This window comes from Solanum pennellii, chromosome 8, assembly GCF_001406875.1.
Source record: "Solanum pennellii chromosome 8, SPENNV200".
NCBI classification, from domain to species: Eukaryota; Viridiplantae; Streptophyta; class Magnoliopsida; order Solanales; family Solanaceae; genus Solanum; species Solanum pennellii.
Window position 1 is genome coordinate 59257004 of NC_028644.1, and position 14949 is coordinate 59271952.

Genomic DNA, 14949 nt, shown 5'->3' on the forward strand with positions numbered 1-14949 from the left:
CCCCCCCCCCCACACACACAATCCCATAATCCCACTCCAAACTTCTGTAGTGTTTTGTAGATATAGAACGTATAAATATTATTTGAAATAATATTTTCTTCATGAATACCTGCCAAATATTAAAAAATAAATAAGAACTTCATTTGATTTTTGAAAAAAATATTTTTTCCGTACTAAACACTAGAATGCATACTCCTATACTGCTAGTTGATTCTTCAGATTTCTGTTTTTTCTTTGCATTTTTGAAATCTGACATGAAAATGAACAACATGTGGAGGTCGTTTGAAGTCCAATCGAAATGCTTTGTGATAGTTTCATTTCATATTTCATAATTTTAACTATCACCCCCCCACCCCAAAAAGAAAAAGAGAAAAAGAAAAAAAGAAAGAGGTTCGGAATATATCCAAAAACTATTCTAACGATACTGAATTTTGGGAAAAAAATTGACACCTTACTATTTATAATTATGCAATATTTATCATGTCCACTTGAACACATATATATTTTTAAAATACATATGAAATAGTATAAAAGGTAAAAGATCATTTCCAAAGTTCAATATCATTACAACAATTTTAATTAAAGTTTGAATATATTTCAAACTTTTTTTTCAAAAAAATAAAATAAAATAATTGTATATCTCACCATAAAATTGAATAAGAATTAGAAGATATACGTAAAACTTAAAAGATAAAACTTTGGACCTCTTTATTATTCTAATGATTAATATGGACCTGATTGGAACATTCAAATCACTTTATCATTAATTGATAGTGCCATAAACAATTTTAATTAATTGAACGGAAAATGGTCAAAAATACTCTTAAACTATCTGAAATAGCTCATATATATTCTTAAACTATATTTTGGCTCAAAATTAACCTTCTCATCAAACTATTGGGTCATGCCCTTATAATTAACGAAAATTGTTAGATGCCATGTTGATGCCACATGAACATCACATGACACGCCCATAGATTTCCACTGCCACATTGACTAAAAGGAAAAGAGTCAAAAGTACTCCTAAACTATTCGAAATAGCTCATATTTACCCTTAAATTATATTTCGGCTCAAAACTATCCTTCCCGTCAAACTATTGGGTCAAAAATGACCTTCTTATTAACGAAAGTTGTTAAATTCCACATGTGCCACATTGACTAAATCCCTAAATCTTAATTACTCATTTTCCCTTCATTTCATTATTTTCCAGAAACGATTTCACCATTCTTCCTCATTTCGCGGCTAGGGTTTCACAGTTTTCTTCGTCGCTGGGTTTCAAAGTGGATATTCGTGGTTGTAGGTTAGTAAACTTTTTTCTTGTTTTATTGTGTTTACAACCACGAAAATCCACTTTGAAACTCAGCTCCGAAGAAAGTTATGAAACCTTGGCCGCGGAATAACGGGAAAGTTGTGAAATTCTAACTATCATACTTTGAAATCGTAAACGTAATAAAATAAGAAAAAATATTTACTAACCTACAACCATGAATATTTACTTTGAAACTCAGCCCCGAAGAAAGCTACGAAGGCTTAGCTACGAAACTAGGGGAAAGTTGTGAAATCCTAACTATCATGCTTTGAAATCGTAAACATAATAAAATAAGAAAAAATATTTACTAACCTACAAGCATGAAAATCCACTTTGAAACCCAGCCAGGAAGAAAAGTATGAAACCCTAGCCGTGAAATGAAGGAGAACGGGTGAATATATCATTTCTGGAAATAATGAAATGATTGGGGAAGTAATTAGGATTTAGGGATTTAGTCTATGTGGTAGTGCAACCTTATTGGCATGCAATGTGACATCCACATGACATTTAACAACTTCTGTTAATAAGAAGGGTACTTTTGATCCAATAGTTTGACGGGAAGGGTATTTTGAGCCGAAATATAGTTTAAGGATATATATGAGCTATTTCCGATAGTTTAAAGGTATTTTTGACCTTTTTATTTAGTCTACGTGACAGTGAAATCCTATTGGCATGCAATGTGGCATCCATATGGCATCCACGTGGCATTTAACAATTTCCATTAATAACAGGATACTTTTGACACGATAGCATGAAGGGCAGGATAGTTTTGAGCCGAAATAAAGTTTAAGGGTATATATGAGTTATTTCGAATAGTTTAGGGATATGTTTGAGCCTTTTCCGTTAATTGAATGAAATGTTTTTTGCATCAACTTTTTGAATGAAATACGTTGGCATAATTTAATATGTAAAACGGATGACAACTCATAGATTGGTAACGCCAACATCCAAATTCAAGTTAAAGGATTTAGTTAATCATTTCACAAATATGTTTGAATGCTTCTTTGAGGAGTATACGATGAAAAATTATGAGTTCAAACCTACCGAACTTATTGTTTTATCAAATCTAATTAATTCGTTATATCAATTTGGTTCTAAACTTCGAGTCTATTTATCAACTGGTGAGAATTTTATCACTAGCTCATAAGTATATTATAAGTAAGATACACGCTTAGTTTAGGTTTTACACTAGCTTGTCATGAATTTTATCTATTGTAGCAGATAACATATCTTACTTTTAAGAGTTTAAATCACATATTTTAAGAAAACTTACATATAAATATGCTTTAGATAACCTAATATTATGAAAAATTGTTTACATAGATGGTATACAAAATTTAACCTCATAATTTTCCTCCTAAAATTGACTACAAATCATAAAAGACCGATACTTTCTTTCAAAAAAATATTTTTCAATTCTCTATGATATCAACATAATATATTACATACAAACATAATATCGGAGAGGACTGATTTATCCCTTCAAAGAAAAACACTCCTCAGTCCTCTGTATACCTGCATAGCATATCATATACTAATATGGTATCATAAAAGACTGACATAAAAGAAGACACCCCCGTCATGGACAGAGGCAAACTCGAGATTTGAACACTTCGGGCCCATCAAATATGATCTTCAAGATAAACTCTAAAAAAAATAATCAAAAAGGCTCTACTTGGATTTAAACTGTGATCTTGTGAGTGAATAATTTAGCTAGTACCAACAGGACACTCCTGTTCTCCTCATGGGTACACTATTCATTATATCCTAGTTTCTGTCAATTTCTCAAGATAGATATATGTATACACACATCATTTTTCAAAGTTAATGGGTGCACGTGCACCTTAATCCTAACATGTAAGTCCGCCTCTGCTCACAGGAAGACTGTCTTAAAAGAAGTCACTCCCCTCATTTGCGGGCATGACTCTTTTTCATAGGTCAAACACGTGAATTTTTTTTTGATCTGGGTGACGGTGGAAAATTATTAATCGGTTAGAGTGAACAATGTTTTATTATATAATTGTATTTTCAACACAAAAATATGTTTTGTATATACCGTATATATAAGTGTTTTTTTTTAACTTATTTCTGTTGTTCGGTTAGTAAGAGAAAATATCATCACAAGAGCATTCAAGTGTAATATAAAAAAAATATTATGACATACGTTGTATCAGAAAATACTATAATTGGAGATGGTCCTGAATCTGGGACAGTGTGGGTAGCCAAGTCTTGAGTTAGTTCAACGTCAAAACTTGGGTTTTAGATCTACGTGTGAAGTCATATTCGAGAGTTGGGCTCACAATTCAGATCTAGAATTGGGGTCGAGTCTCGAGTCAACGACGAGAGTTGAATCCTGAATCAAGGTCAAGTAGTTGAGTATTGGGTGGGGGTTAGGGTTGAAGTACTGGAGATAATTCTTAAGTTGGTTCAAGAGTTGGATCTAGACCCTGACCTTCACCCGAGAATCTAACCCACGATCCACATCCTGTATACTACCTGAGATCCAACTCTAACCAGAGACTTAACTTCGGACCTTGACCTGATATTCGAGACCTCAAACCATAACCCAATTATAATTAACCCTAATCAAGGACTCCGACGTAAAAACAAACTCTCGATTTAAAATAGGGCTCTGAACCATGACCCTGCTCTTAATGTTGACTCGAAACCCAATCCTGATATGAAATCCAACTCCCTACAGATACCTAGACCCAACTTATGATCCAACTCTAATTTTGTCATGAATTTTATCTATTTTAGCAGAGAACATATCTTTCTTTTAAGAGTTTAAATCACATATTTTAAGGAAACTTACTGATAAATATGCTTTAGATAACTTGATACTATGAAAAATTGTTTACATAGATGGTATACAAAATTTAACCTCATAATTTTCCTAATAAAATTGACTACAAATCATAAAAGACCGATACTTTCTTTCAAAAAAATATTTTTCAATTGTCTATGATATCAACATAATATATTACATACAAACAAAGTATCGAAGAGGACTGATTTATCCATTCAAAGAAAAACACTCCTCAGTCCTCTGTATACCTGCATAGCATATCATATACTAATATGGTATCATAAAAGACTGTCATAAAAGAAGACACCCCCGTCATGTACAAAGGCAAACTCAGGATTTGAACACTTCGGACACACCAAATATGATCTTCAAGCTAAACTCTAAAAAAAATAATCAAAAAGGCTCTACTCGGATTAAACTGTGATCTTGTGAGTGAATAATTTAGCTAGTACCAACAGGACACTCCTGTTTTCCTCATGGGTGCACTATTAATTATATCCTAGTTTCTATCAATTTCTCAAGATAGATATACGTATATACACATCATTTTTCAAAGATAACGGATGCACGTGCACCCCAATCCTAACATGTAAGTCCGCCTCTGCTCACAGGAAGACTGCCTTAAAAGAAGTCACTCCCCTCATTTGCGGGCATGACTCTTTTTCATAGGTCAAACACGTGAAATTTTTTTTTGATATGGGTGACGGTGAAAAATTATTAATCCGTTAGAGTGAACAATATTTTATTATTTAATTGTATTATCAACACAAAAATATGTTTTGTTTGTACCGTATATATAAGTGTTTTTCTAACTTATTTCTGTTGTTCGGTTAGTAAGAGAAAATATCATCACAAGAGCATTCAAGTGTAATATAAAAAAAATATTATGACATACACTGTATCAGAAAATAATATAATTGGGAGATGGTCATGAATCTGGGACAGTGTGGGTAGCCAAGTCTTGAGTTAGTTCAACATCAAAACTTGGGTTTTAGATCTACGTGTGAAGTCATATTCGAGGGTTGGGCCCACCATTCAGATCTAGGATTGGGGTCGAGTCTCGAGTCAACGACGAGAGTTGAATCCTGAATCAAGGTCAAGTAGTTGAGTATTGGGTGGGGGTTAGGGTTGAAGTATTGGAGATAATTCTTAAGTTGGTTCAAGAGTTGGATCTAGACCCCGACCTTTACCCGAGAATCTAACCCACGATCCACATCCTGTCTACTACCTGAGATCCAACTCTAACCAGAGACTTAACTTCGGACCTTGACCCGATATTCGAGACCTCAAACCATAACCCAATTATAATTAACCCTAATCGAGGACTCCGACGTAAAACAAACTCTCGATTTAAATTAGGGCTCTGAACCATGACCCTGCTCTTAATGTTGACTCGAAACCCAATCCTGATATGAAATCCAACTCCCTACAGATACCTAGACCCAACTTATGATCCAACTCTAATTTTGTCATGAATTTTATCTATTTTAGCAGATAACATATCTTACTTTTAAGAGTTTAAATCACATATTTTAAGGAAACTTACTGATAAATATGCTTTAGATAACTTGATACTATGAAAAATTGTTTACATAGATGGTATACAAAATTTAACCTCATAATTTTCCTAAATTGACTACAAATCATAAAAGACCGATACTTTCTTTCAAAAAAATATTTTTCAATTCTCTATGATATCAACATAATATATTACATACAAACATAGTATCCAAGAGGATTGATTTATCCCTTCAAAGGAAAACACTCCTCAGTCCTTTGTATACCTGCATAGCATATCATATACTAATATGGTATCATAAAAGACTGTCATAAAAGAAGACACCCCCGTCATGGACAGAGGCAAACTCGGGATTTGAACACTCCGGGCACACCAAATATGATCTTCAAGCTCAACTCTAAAAAAAATAATCAAAAAGGCTCTACTCGGATTAAACTGTGATCTTGTGAGTGAATAATTTAGCTAGTACCAACAGGACATTCATGTTCTCCTCATGGGTTCACTATTAATTATAGTATAAATTATAGGAACCACATATTATAAATACAAAATGACCTTTTATCCCTTTTAGAATTGAAATTACTAAAAATCCCTTAAAATTCAAGGAAGCGGGATACATCCAAATGGCACGGGATACATAAGTCCTGATACATCATATTTTGCATCTGCTGCTATTAATTAGGAGTAATTACCGTGATTTCTGTTATTTGTAACTGAAATCACGTAATTAATGCTATACAGCTTGTGTAACTGATTAGTAAATTCAAATTTTAAATCAGATGATCTTCATAAATCAAAATTATTCTTGTAAAAGTTGATCTGCATACTAAGAAATAAAAAAAAAAGGTTTGAAGATGAATATCTCAATTCTGCTGCGGCATTCTGGAATTTGGGTAAGCGATGTTAATTATGAAGGTTACAAAGTTGATGGTATTGTTGTTGGCCATTCCATTTCATTTGTGAATCTGAAAACGTTGATTTTATCAGAGCTTGAGATCGACACTGTTACAAAGGATATTGAAATACGATACATTGTCGAGGGAAGCTCATGTCCATTGAAAATCAAAAACGACATGGGTGTGAAACTTTATTTCGAAGTAAAAAAGAATGCATCTGGAATCGGCATGTATCCGCTTTGTATTGATACAACTGATAAAATTTTATAAATAACTAGATTCAACAGTGGTGCGTTTTCAATGTAACAGTAATGCTATATGAGTTTGTTTGTGTATGTGATGTATCATATACATGCATATTATTGAAAATATGTTATATGTTACGTGTATATTGTCTTTTTAGTTATTCAAGTGTACAAAAAAATTGACTTGTTCAATTGTTTACTATATGATTCGTGTATACAGCCTTATGAGTTATAAATTTGATATATTATATTCAACAGTGTTGGGTTTCAATGTAACAGTAATTAAAGATGAGTTTATTTATGTATATTATGTATCAGATACATTCATATGATTGAAAATATGTTATATTTTTCGTGTATACTCCCTTATGAGTTATTCTAGTGTCCCAAAACTTGACTTGTTCAAATGTGTACTACATGTTTCGTGTGTACTGCCTTATGAACTATAATTTTGATATATTACATTCTAGTGGTGCTTTGCACTGTAATATTAATCTGTGATTAGTTTGTTTATGTATATGATGTATCATATACATTCGTATAATTCAAGTTGCTAAATATATAACTGCAATATTAGTACATGTATATATTATAACTTATGTATCATATACATCATTTTTATAAGTGAAAAATACTTAAAACTCAAACAATAATGTATCATACACATTAGATCTTAAGTGTCATATACTTCATTTTGTAAATTAACTGTCAAAATTACTTAAACTGAAACAATAAAAATTTTGTACCTTAACGTTATAAAGCAACAACTGTGTGTAAAACAATAACTTGAAAACACATAACATTAATAACTAACAAACTATTGTAATACCAATAAGCTTTTAAAAAAACACAAAAGATAATTGTCTTCAACACAAAACAACATAAAAACTTGTTCATCCTGTCTCAGCTAATTACTAATCTATGTTAACAATGTCATCTTCAGTTGGTGTTGTGAATTACCATCTCCAGATTTACACTCTTCCATAATATTTGTAAACTCACACGATGAAGAGAAAGAAGAGACTAAAATGTTTACCCTTTAAAAACTTAGAAAATCTGGTTAGAAAGAAGGAGACTCCTACAAAATATCAAATAGATATGGCTGCAAATTTGTACTTGAATTCAAATTTTGTTAAACTGCAAACGTGTGGAATGGGGAATTCAAATTAGACAATATACACCTAAAACGTAGGGAAATAAAAAAGGAATAAAAATTAATATGGTAAATTTTAATTGGGGCTGTTAATGGGGAAGTGGGTAGCTTGAAAATAGGATTTTGTTTTAGTAAAGTAAAACTTGCCAATTGGGTGAAAAAAGGATGGGAAATCTTTATGTATCTTTCATATTTTTTTAATTGGGGGGAATAAGGAATTTTTGAAATTTTTATAATAAGTAGGGATAAATGGTTATTAAGATAATTAAAGGACTGTAATTAAGTAATTTTTCCTTAATTATATCCTAGCTTCTGTCAATTTCTCAAGATAGATATACGTATATATACATCATTTTTCAAAGTTAATGGGTGCACGTGCACCCCCATCCTAACATGTAAGTCCACCTCTGCTCACAGGAAGACTGCCTTAAAAGAAGCCACTCCCCTCATTTGCGGGCATGACTCTTTTTCTTAGGTCAAACACGTGAAATTTTTTTTTGATATGGGTGACGGTGGAAAATTATTAATCAGTTAAAGTGAACAATGTTTTATTATTTAATTGTATTTTCAACACAAAAATATGTTTTGTATATACCGTATATATAAGTGTTTTTCTAACTTATTTTTGTTGTTCGGTCAGTAAGAGAAAATATCATCACGAGAGCATTCAAGTGTAATATAAAAAAAATATTATGACATACATTGTATTAGAAAATACTATAATTGGGAGATGGTCCTGAATCTGGGACAGTGTGGGTAGCCAAGTCTTGAGTTAGTTCAACGTCAAAACCATGGTTTTAGATCTACGTGTGAAGATTCGAGGGTTGGGCTCACAATTCAGATCTAGGATTGGGGTCGAGTCTCGAGTCAACGACGAGAGTTTAATCCTGAATCAAGGTTAAGTAGTGTAGTATTAGGTGGGGATTAGCGTTGAAAAAATGGAGATAATTCTTAAGTTGGTTCAAGAGTTGGATCTAGACCCGACCTTCACCCGAAAATCTAACCCACGATCCACATCTTGTCTACTACCTGAGATTCAACTCTAACCAGAGACTTAACTTCGGACCTTAACTCGATAATCGAGACCTCAAGCCATAACCCAATTATAATTAACCCTAATCGAGGACTCCGACGTAAAAACAAACTCTCGATTTAAAATAGGGCTCTGAACCATGACCTTGCTCTTAATGTTGACTCGAAACCCAATCTTGATATGAAATCCAACTCCCTACAGATACCTAGACCCAACTTATGATCCAACTCTTATTTTGTGATACAAGCTCGTCTTGAGATTTGATTCTCAATCCTGACTCAAGACTTGATTTTCAATCCAAATTATGACCTGAGATCTTACCATGACCCAGGACTGATATCCAACCTAGATTTAAGACCTGGGACATAACTTGGGACCCTACTGTTGATCCCCAAACTAGGTGTCAAAATTTGGATTTCAAGGTTTGGTCAAAGGTTGGATCGAGAGTCGTGTGCTGGGTTGAGGTTGGATTTCGGATCTCGAGTTAAAAATGGGTTAAAAGAGAATTTTGGAAAATGTCTTTCTTATTTCATTTTTAAATCAATTTCCAAAACTAAACCAATCAAGAGACAATTGAAAGTGTCATTTAATTTGCTAAATTTGTTATCATAATTATTGAATATATAATAATTAATTGAAGAAAAAGGGAAAGAAATCTCATATGGCCTATAATGTTTATTTTCAACGGTTAGAGAGATCCTTTAATTTGTTTTTTTGACAATTCGAAAAGTGAGTCAAAAGAGCATTTTGGTAAAATCCGACAAAAGCTTAAGCCTTTCTCCAACATATGTCCCTTCCCTTTCTTCCTTTTTCACTTGCAACCAACCCTTCATGTTCAAAATACAGGTCAAGGTGCATTCTTGTAATTATTCCACAATTCTATGCCCTTTTTCATTTTCCTAATACTCCTTCTATTTATACTCTCAAATTCTCACTACCAAACCCTATCTATTCAACCCCATATATCTTCATTTCAAATCCTCAAAACTAAACACTCTTTGCAACAAAAAAAAAAATCCTTATTGCAAATTAATTTGGTAAGTACTCTTTGAATCATTTTGTTAATTTTATGTCTCATCTTTCATGTTTCCTCTTTTTATTTTTGTAAATTACCATTTGCAACATTATGTCTTGCAAATATATAACGAGTCTATTTGAATTGACTTTTGGCTCGTTTTTATCATTTTAGTTTAAAATCAAGTGTTTATAAATATTTTTTTCTAATTTATCCTGCTTGAAAACTTATTTTTCCACTAAAAACACTTAAAATAAGTCAATCTAAACAAGACTCTAATTACACAAATTTGTAGTGCTCCCTTGTATGTGTTCATAATGATGATGAGAATATAGGAACATTTTTATAGTTATATTAAAATGTCAGATTTGTATATCAAAAGATTCCACATAGAAAGCTGAGATTATTTTAGATTTTAGTCCATCACTTTTTTTTTTCTATTTATTTCAAGAAACTTTTTTTTTTGTAAAGCACCAGATCCCAAGGTTTTTGTTATATTAACACCAGATAAATTTTTTTTCATGTTTGTGACAGGAAAATGAAGGATCATTCCTCTTAGCAAAAAGTTGCTCAAGCTTTATTTAGTTACCCCTTTTTCCATGCAACTTATGATATAGAGCTTTCATATCTAGCTAGAGAAAAAGATGGCCATCGTAGGATCAAAATCGATCATGTGTTTGATCGTGTTCGTGCTATTTTACATGCAGCAAGTCAAAAGTAGCTCTGAGCTCGAGCTACTTTTATCGATGAAAACATCAATGAAGGATCCATTAGGATCTCTTCATGATTGGATTCCGCGGTCTCTATCTTTTTGCCATTGGAATGGTGTTGTTTGTGATGACTTGTTGCATGTTGCAAAAATTGAGCTATCAGGGAAGAACCTATCTGGAAAATTATCCGAGACGATTTTCAACTTTCCATATGTTGAATCGATTGATCTCTCGAATAATCAACTCTATGGAGAGATTCCAAGTAATATCTCAACTTGTTTGGCGCTGAGATTTCTCAATCTTAGTAACAATAACTTCACAGGTCTACTTCCTCAAGGCTCGAGAATCCCACTTCTCGAGACATTGGATCTCTCAAACAACATGATTTCGGGGAAAATCCCCGAAAATATTGGTTTATTCTCAAGGCTCAAAGTTCTTGATTTTGGTGGTAATGTGTTGGTTGGAAGCATTCCGAAGTCCATTTCAAATATTTCTAATTTGGAGTTTTTGACTCTTGCTTCAAACCAACTAATAGGAGAAATCCCTCGAGAACTTGGTCTTTTGAAGAACTTGAAGCTTATTTATTTGGGATACAACAATTTCTCCGGTGGAATACCGGAAGAGATTGGTGGATTGTCTTCTTTGTACCATCTCGATCTCGTGTACAACAATCTCACAGGTGAAATCCCTTCATCTTTAGGTAATCTCACCAATCTTGAGTACCTTTTTCTTTACATAAACAAGTTCACTGGCCCCATTCCAAGATCTCTATTTAATCTCAAGAAAATCGTGTCACTTGATTTAAGCGATAATTTCTTGTCTGGTGAAATTCCTGAGCTTATTTCCCAATTACAGAATTTGGAAGTTCTACAATTGTTCGCGAACAGTTTCACTGGTAGAATTCCAAATACTTTATCTTTCTTACCTAGACTTCAAGTTCTTCAACTATGGTCTAATAAATTAAGTGGTGAGATTCCCAAGGACCTTGGAAAACACAACAATCTCACAATTCTAGACCTTTCCACCAATAACCTCACGGGTAAAATACCTGAAACCATATGTTATCCCAATCATCTTTTCAAACTCATACTCTTTTCAAATTCACTTCACGGCGAAATCCCTGTAAGTTTGAGCCATTGCAAAAGCTTACAAAGGGTCCGCCTTCAAAACAACCACCTCACCGGTAAATTGTCCCCAGAATTCACAGAGCTCCCACTTGTTTACTTCCTTGATATCTCGGGAAACAATCTTTCTGGTTCCATTAGCGAAAGACGATGGGATATGCCATCACTTCAAATGCTAAATTTGGCTAGGAACAAGTTTTTGGGTACCTTGCCTGACTCTTTTGGTAGCAAGAAACTCGAAAACTTGGACTTATCTGAAAATGGTTTTAACGGTACAATTCCTAAGAATTTCGGGGAGTTATCAGAGTTAATGGAGCTTAAATTACGAAGCAACAAGCTTTCAGGTGAAATACCTAATGAATTATCTTCATGCAAGAAGATTGTGAGTCTTGATCTGAGCCTTAATCGATTTTCTGGTCAAATTCCAACTAGTCTTTCACAAATGCCAGTTCTTAGCCTACTTGATTTGTCCATGAATGAATTATCAGGCGAAATCCCGCCTAATTTAGGGAAAATTGAATCACTAGTGTTGGTTAACATCTCTCACAACCACTTCCATGGGAATTTACCGTCCACCGGAGCTTTCCTAGCTATAAATTCAAGTGCGGTAGTTGGAAACCAACTATGTGCCCGTGGGGACGACATTACAAGCGGCTTAACGCCTTGTAAATCGCTCAAGAAAAGCTCAATTTGGTGGTTCTTCTTGACATTTCTTCTTGGAATACTAGTTTTGCTAGTATTTTCGGGTTTAGTCATTGTATTTACTCAAAGAAGAAGAGAATTGAAGGTGAAGAAAGTGGAGAGTAGTACTCAAAATGGTAATAATTGGGAAATACAATTCTTCGATTCAAAAGCCTCGAAATCGATCACCCTAGATGACATCTTAGGGATTGGAGGGTTTTATTCGGAAATAAGTAACATGCAAATGTTCGTGAAGAAGTTGAATGTGAATATTATTCCAACAAGTTTCTGGACAAACATCCAAGAAATAGGAAATATTCGACATCCAAACATTGTGAAGATATTGGCTGCATGCAAATCGGAGAAAGGCGGTATTTTGGTTTATGAGTATGTACAAGGTAAAGATTTGAGTGAAGTGATTGGAGTGATGAGTTGGGAACGTAGACAAAAAGTTGCTATTGGCATTGCTAGAGCATTGAAATATTTGCATTCTTCTTGTTCACCAACCATTTTCATCGGTCAACTTTCTTCCCGGAAAGTTATCATTGACGGAAAAGATGAACCTCGTCTGAGATTGAGTCTTCCCACCACTACCGACTACGTTGCTCCAGGTAAATTTACCATTTTACCCTTCTCATCGATCTTTTACCTCTCTTGTTTTGGCATTTTCTTAAGAGTTTAACATCATGTATTCTATTCTACCAGGTAACATGTCTTATTTGCAAGATTATAAGCTTATATTTTTCAACTAATTAAGTAGATCGTGTCAATTAATTTATACTTATAATGCATATAACTTATTGATGAACTCGATATTTAACAACTTTTGTTATCATTTAAACAAACTTCTATATATATAAAATTTCTAAAGAGTGTAACGTAGCTATGATGACTATAATAAAAATTGTTTTTTTCAGCTTTAGAAGTGATGTGATAGGAATGTCATGTTATGTTGAAAATTATTTGATCTAACTAAAAGAAAGTTTGTATTTTTCTAATTATTAGAATAGAAAACAATTCTTAGAATCTACGTACTTGGTCTTCATTTGGTTTTTTTTTTTTTTTTTAACATTGGTTCTCATTAGTCGCTAGGAGTAATGATAAGGTCAAGGAATTAAGCAAATAAATGTCATGGAAGCAATCATGATTGTTTTTTTCTTTATCTTAAAATAAATGTAGAGACATATAATTATCTTAACTTTGTCAATATTATCATTTCTTTCTTTACGTAGAAAACAATTAATTTAGTGTTAATGTAACAAAAGTCATGGCCTTTTATTCCATGCACGTACTTAATTACGAGTTACAACTTTTCTCTATGTAGAATACAATGGAATATCAGAGAAGAGTGATATATATGGATTTGGGCTTGTTTTGATAGAGTTATTGACTGGAAAAAATCGCGGTGATGCTGAATTTGGGAAACGTGAGAGTATAGTTGATTGGGCGCGATATTGTTACTCAGAATGTCATTTGGAGACATGGATTGAACCATTATTGAAGAGTGATGCAGTGAATAATCAGAATAAAATGGTGGAGATGATGAATGTGGCTCTTCAATGTACTGCTAGTGATCCAGCAGCAAGGCCTTGTGCTAGTGATGTTGCAAAGACATTGGACTCTTTTGTTAGATCAAATTCTTGTGGTTTAGGGTTGAAAAGGTGTGGTAGTGTTTAGATTTTGGGATTTCTAACTCCAAATCCAAGATTTTTCTTTTTATCTTAATGTTACTTTTTTGTTTTTTTGGTTTACTTTGTATTGGGCATAAATTAATGAGTGTTGCTCAATGTTTTGGATGTTATTTTGAGTGTAAAAATGTAGATAATGAAACTAAATGCTAATATGTAGTAGATTGCTACTTTTAAAATGTCTTCTATGTTTCTTTTTGGCTCCTCATGTGTTATAGTTCCTTAAGGAACTTTAATAATTCTTAATTCCGTATAAATCAGTATTATTTTATTTCAAATCATTACCGATAGCTCTTAAGGAAAATCTCGAGTCAATATTATTTCATTTCAAATCGTTACTGATAGCTTTTAAGGAAAATCTCGAATCAATATTATTTCATTTCAAATCGTTACTGATAGCTTTTAAGGAAAATCTCGAATGGCGAGTGAGTGTGAGTGTTTATGATTATATGTGTACTAGCATCTACCATTCTGAGACATCACCATAATTTCATCGGTCCAAAAGCTGTTTTATAGTGATATTTGTGATTTTGTTATGTGAAAATAGTCTATTTTGAAAAATTTTAAGAACATAACCAATTAGCTTATAGATAGTATTGTACCCATAAATTATTTAGTTGTAATCATTGAAAGTAGACATGCATTTATATAAACAACAAAATCAACGGTCAAAAATTAGGTGTAACAATGTTTTTCACCCATAATATTTTTCACTAGCAAACAATAAAGACCATAGCTTTAATTTTATTTTATTTTATTTTTTTAA

At 32.9% G+C, this 14949-nt stretch overlaps 1 protein-coding gene across 1 annotated transcript; it reads left to right on the top strand.

Annotated features, from left to right (window-relative positions):
• Positions 1-9879: 9879 nt before the first annotated feature.
• LOC107028778 (probably inactive leucine-rich repeat receptor-like protein kinase At2g25790) lies at positions 9880-14375 on the top strand. The gene is made up of 3 exons (XM_015229974.2): positions 9880-10002; positions 10515-13106; positions 13820-14375. Exons 2-3 carry the CDS (start codon positions 10625-10627, stop codon positions 14170-14172), a joined length of 2835 nt encoding a protein of 944 aa, XP_015085460.1. The 5' UTR covers positions 9880-10002; positions 10515-10624; the 3' UTR covers positions 14173-14375.
• Positions 14376-14949: the final 574 nt, after the last annotated feature.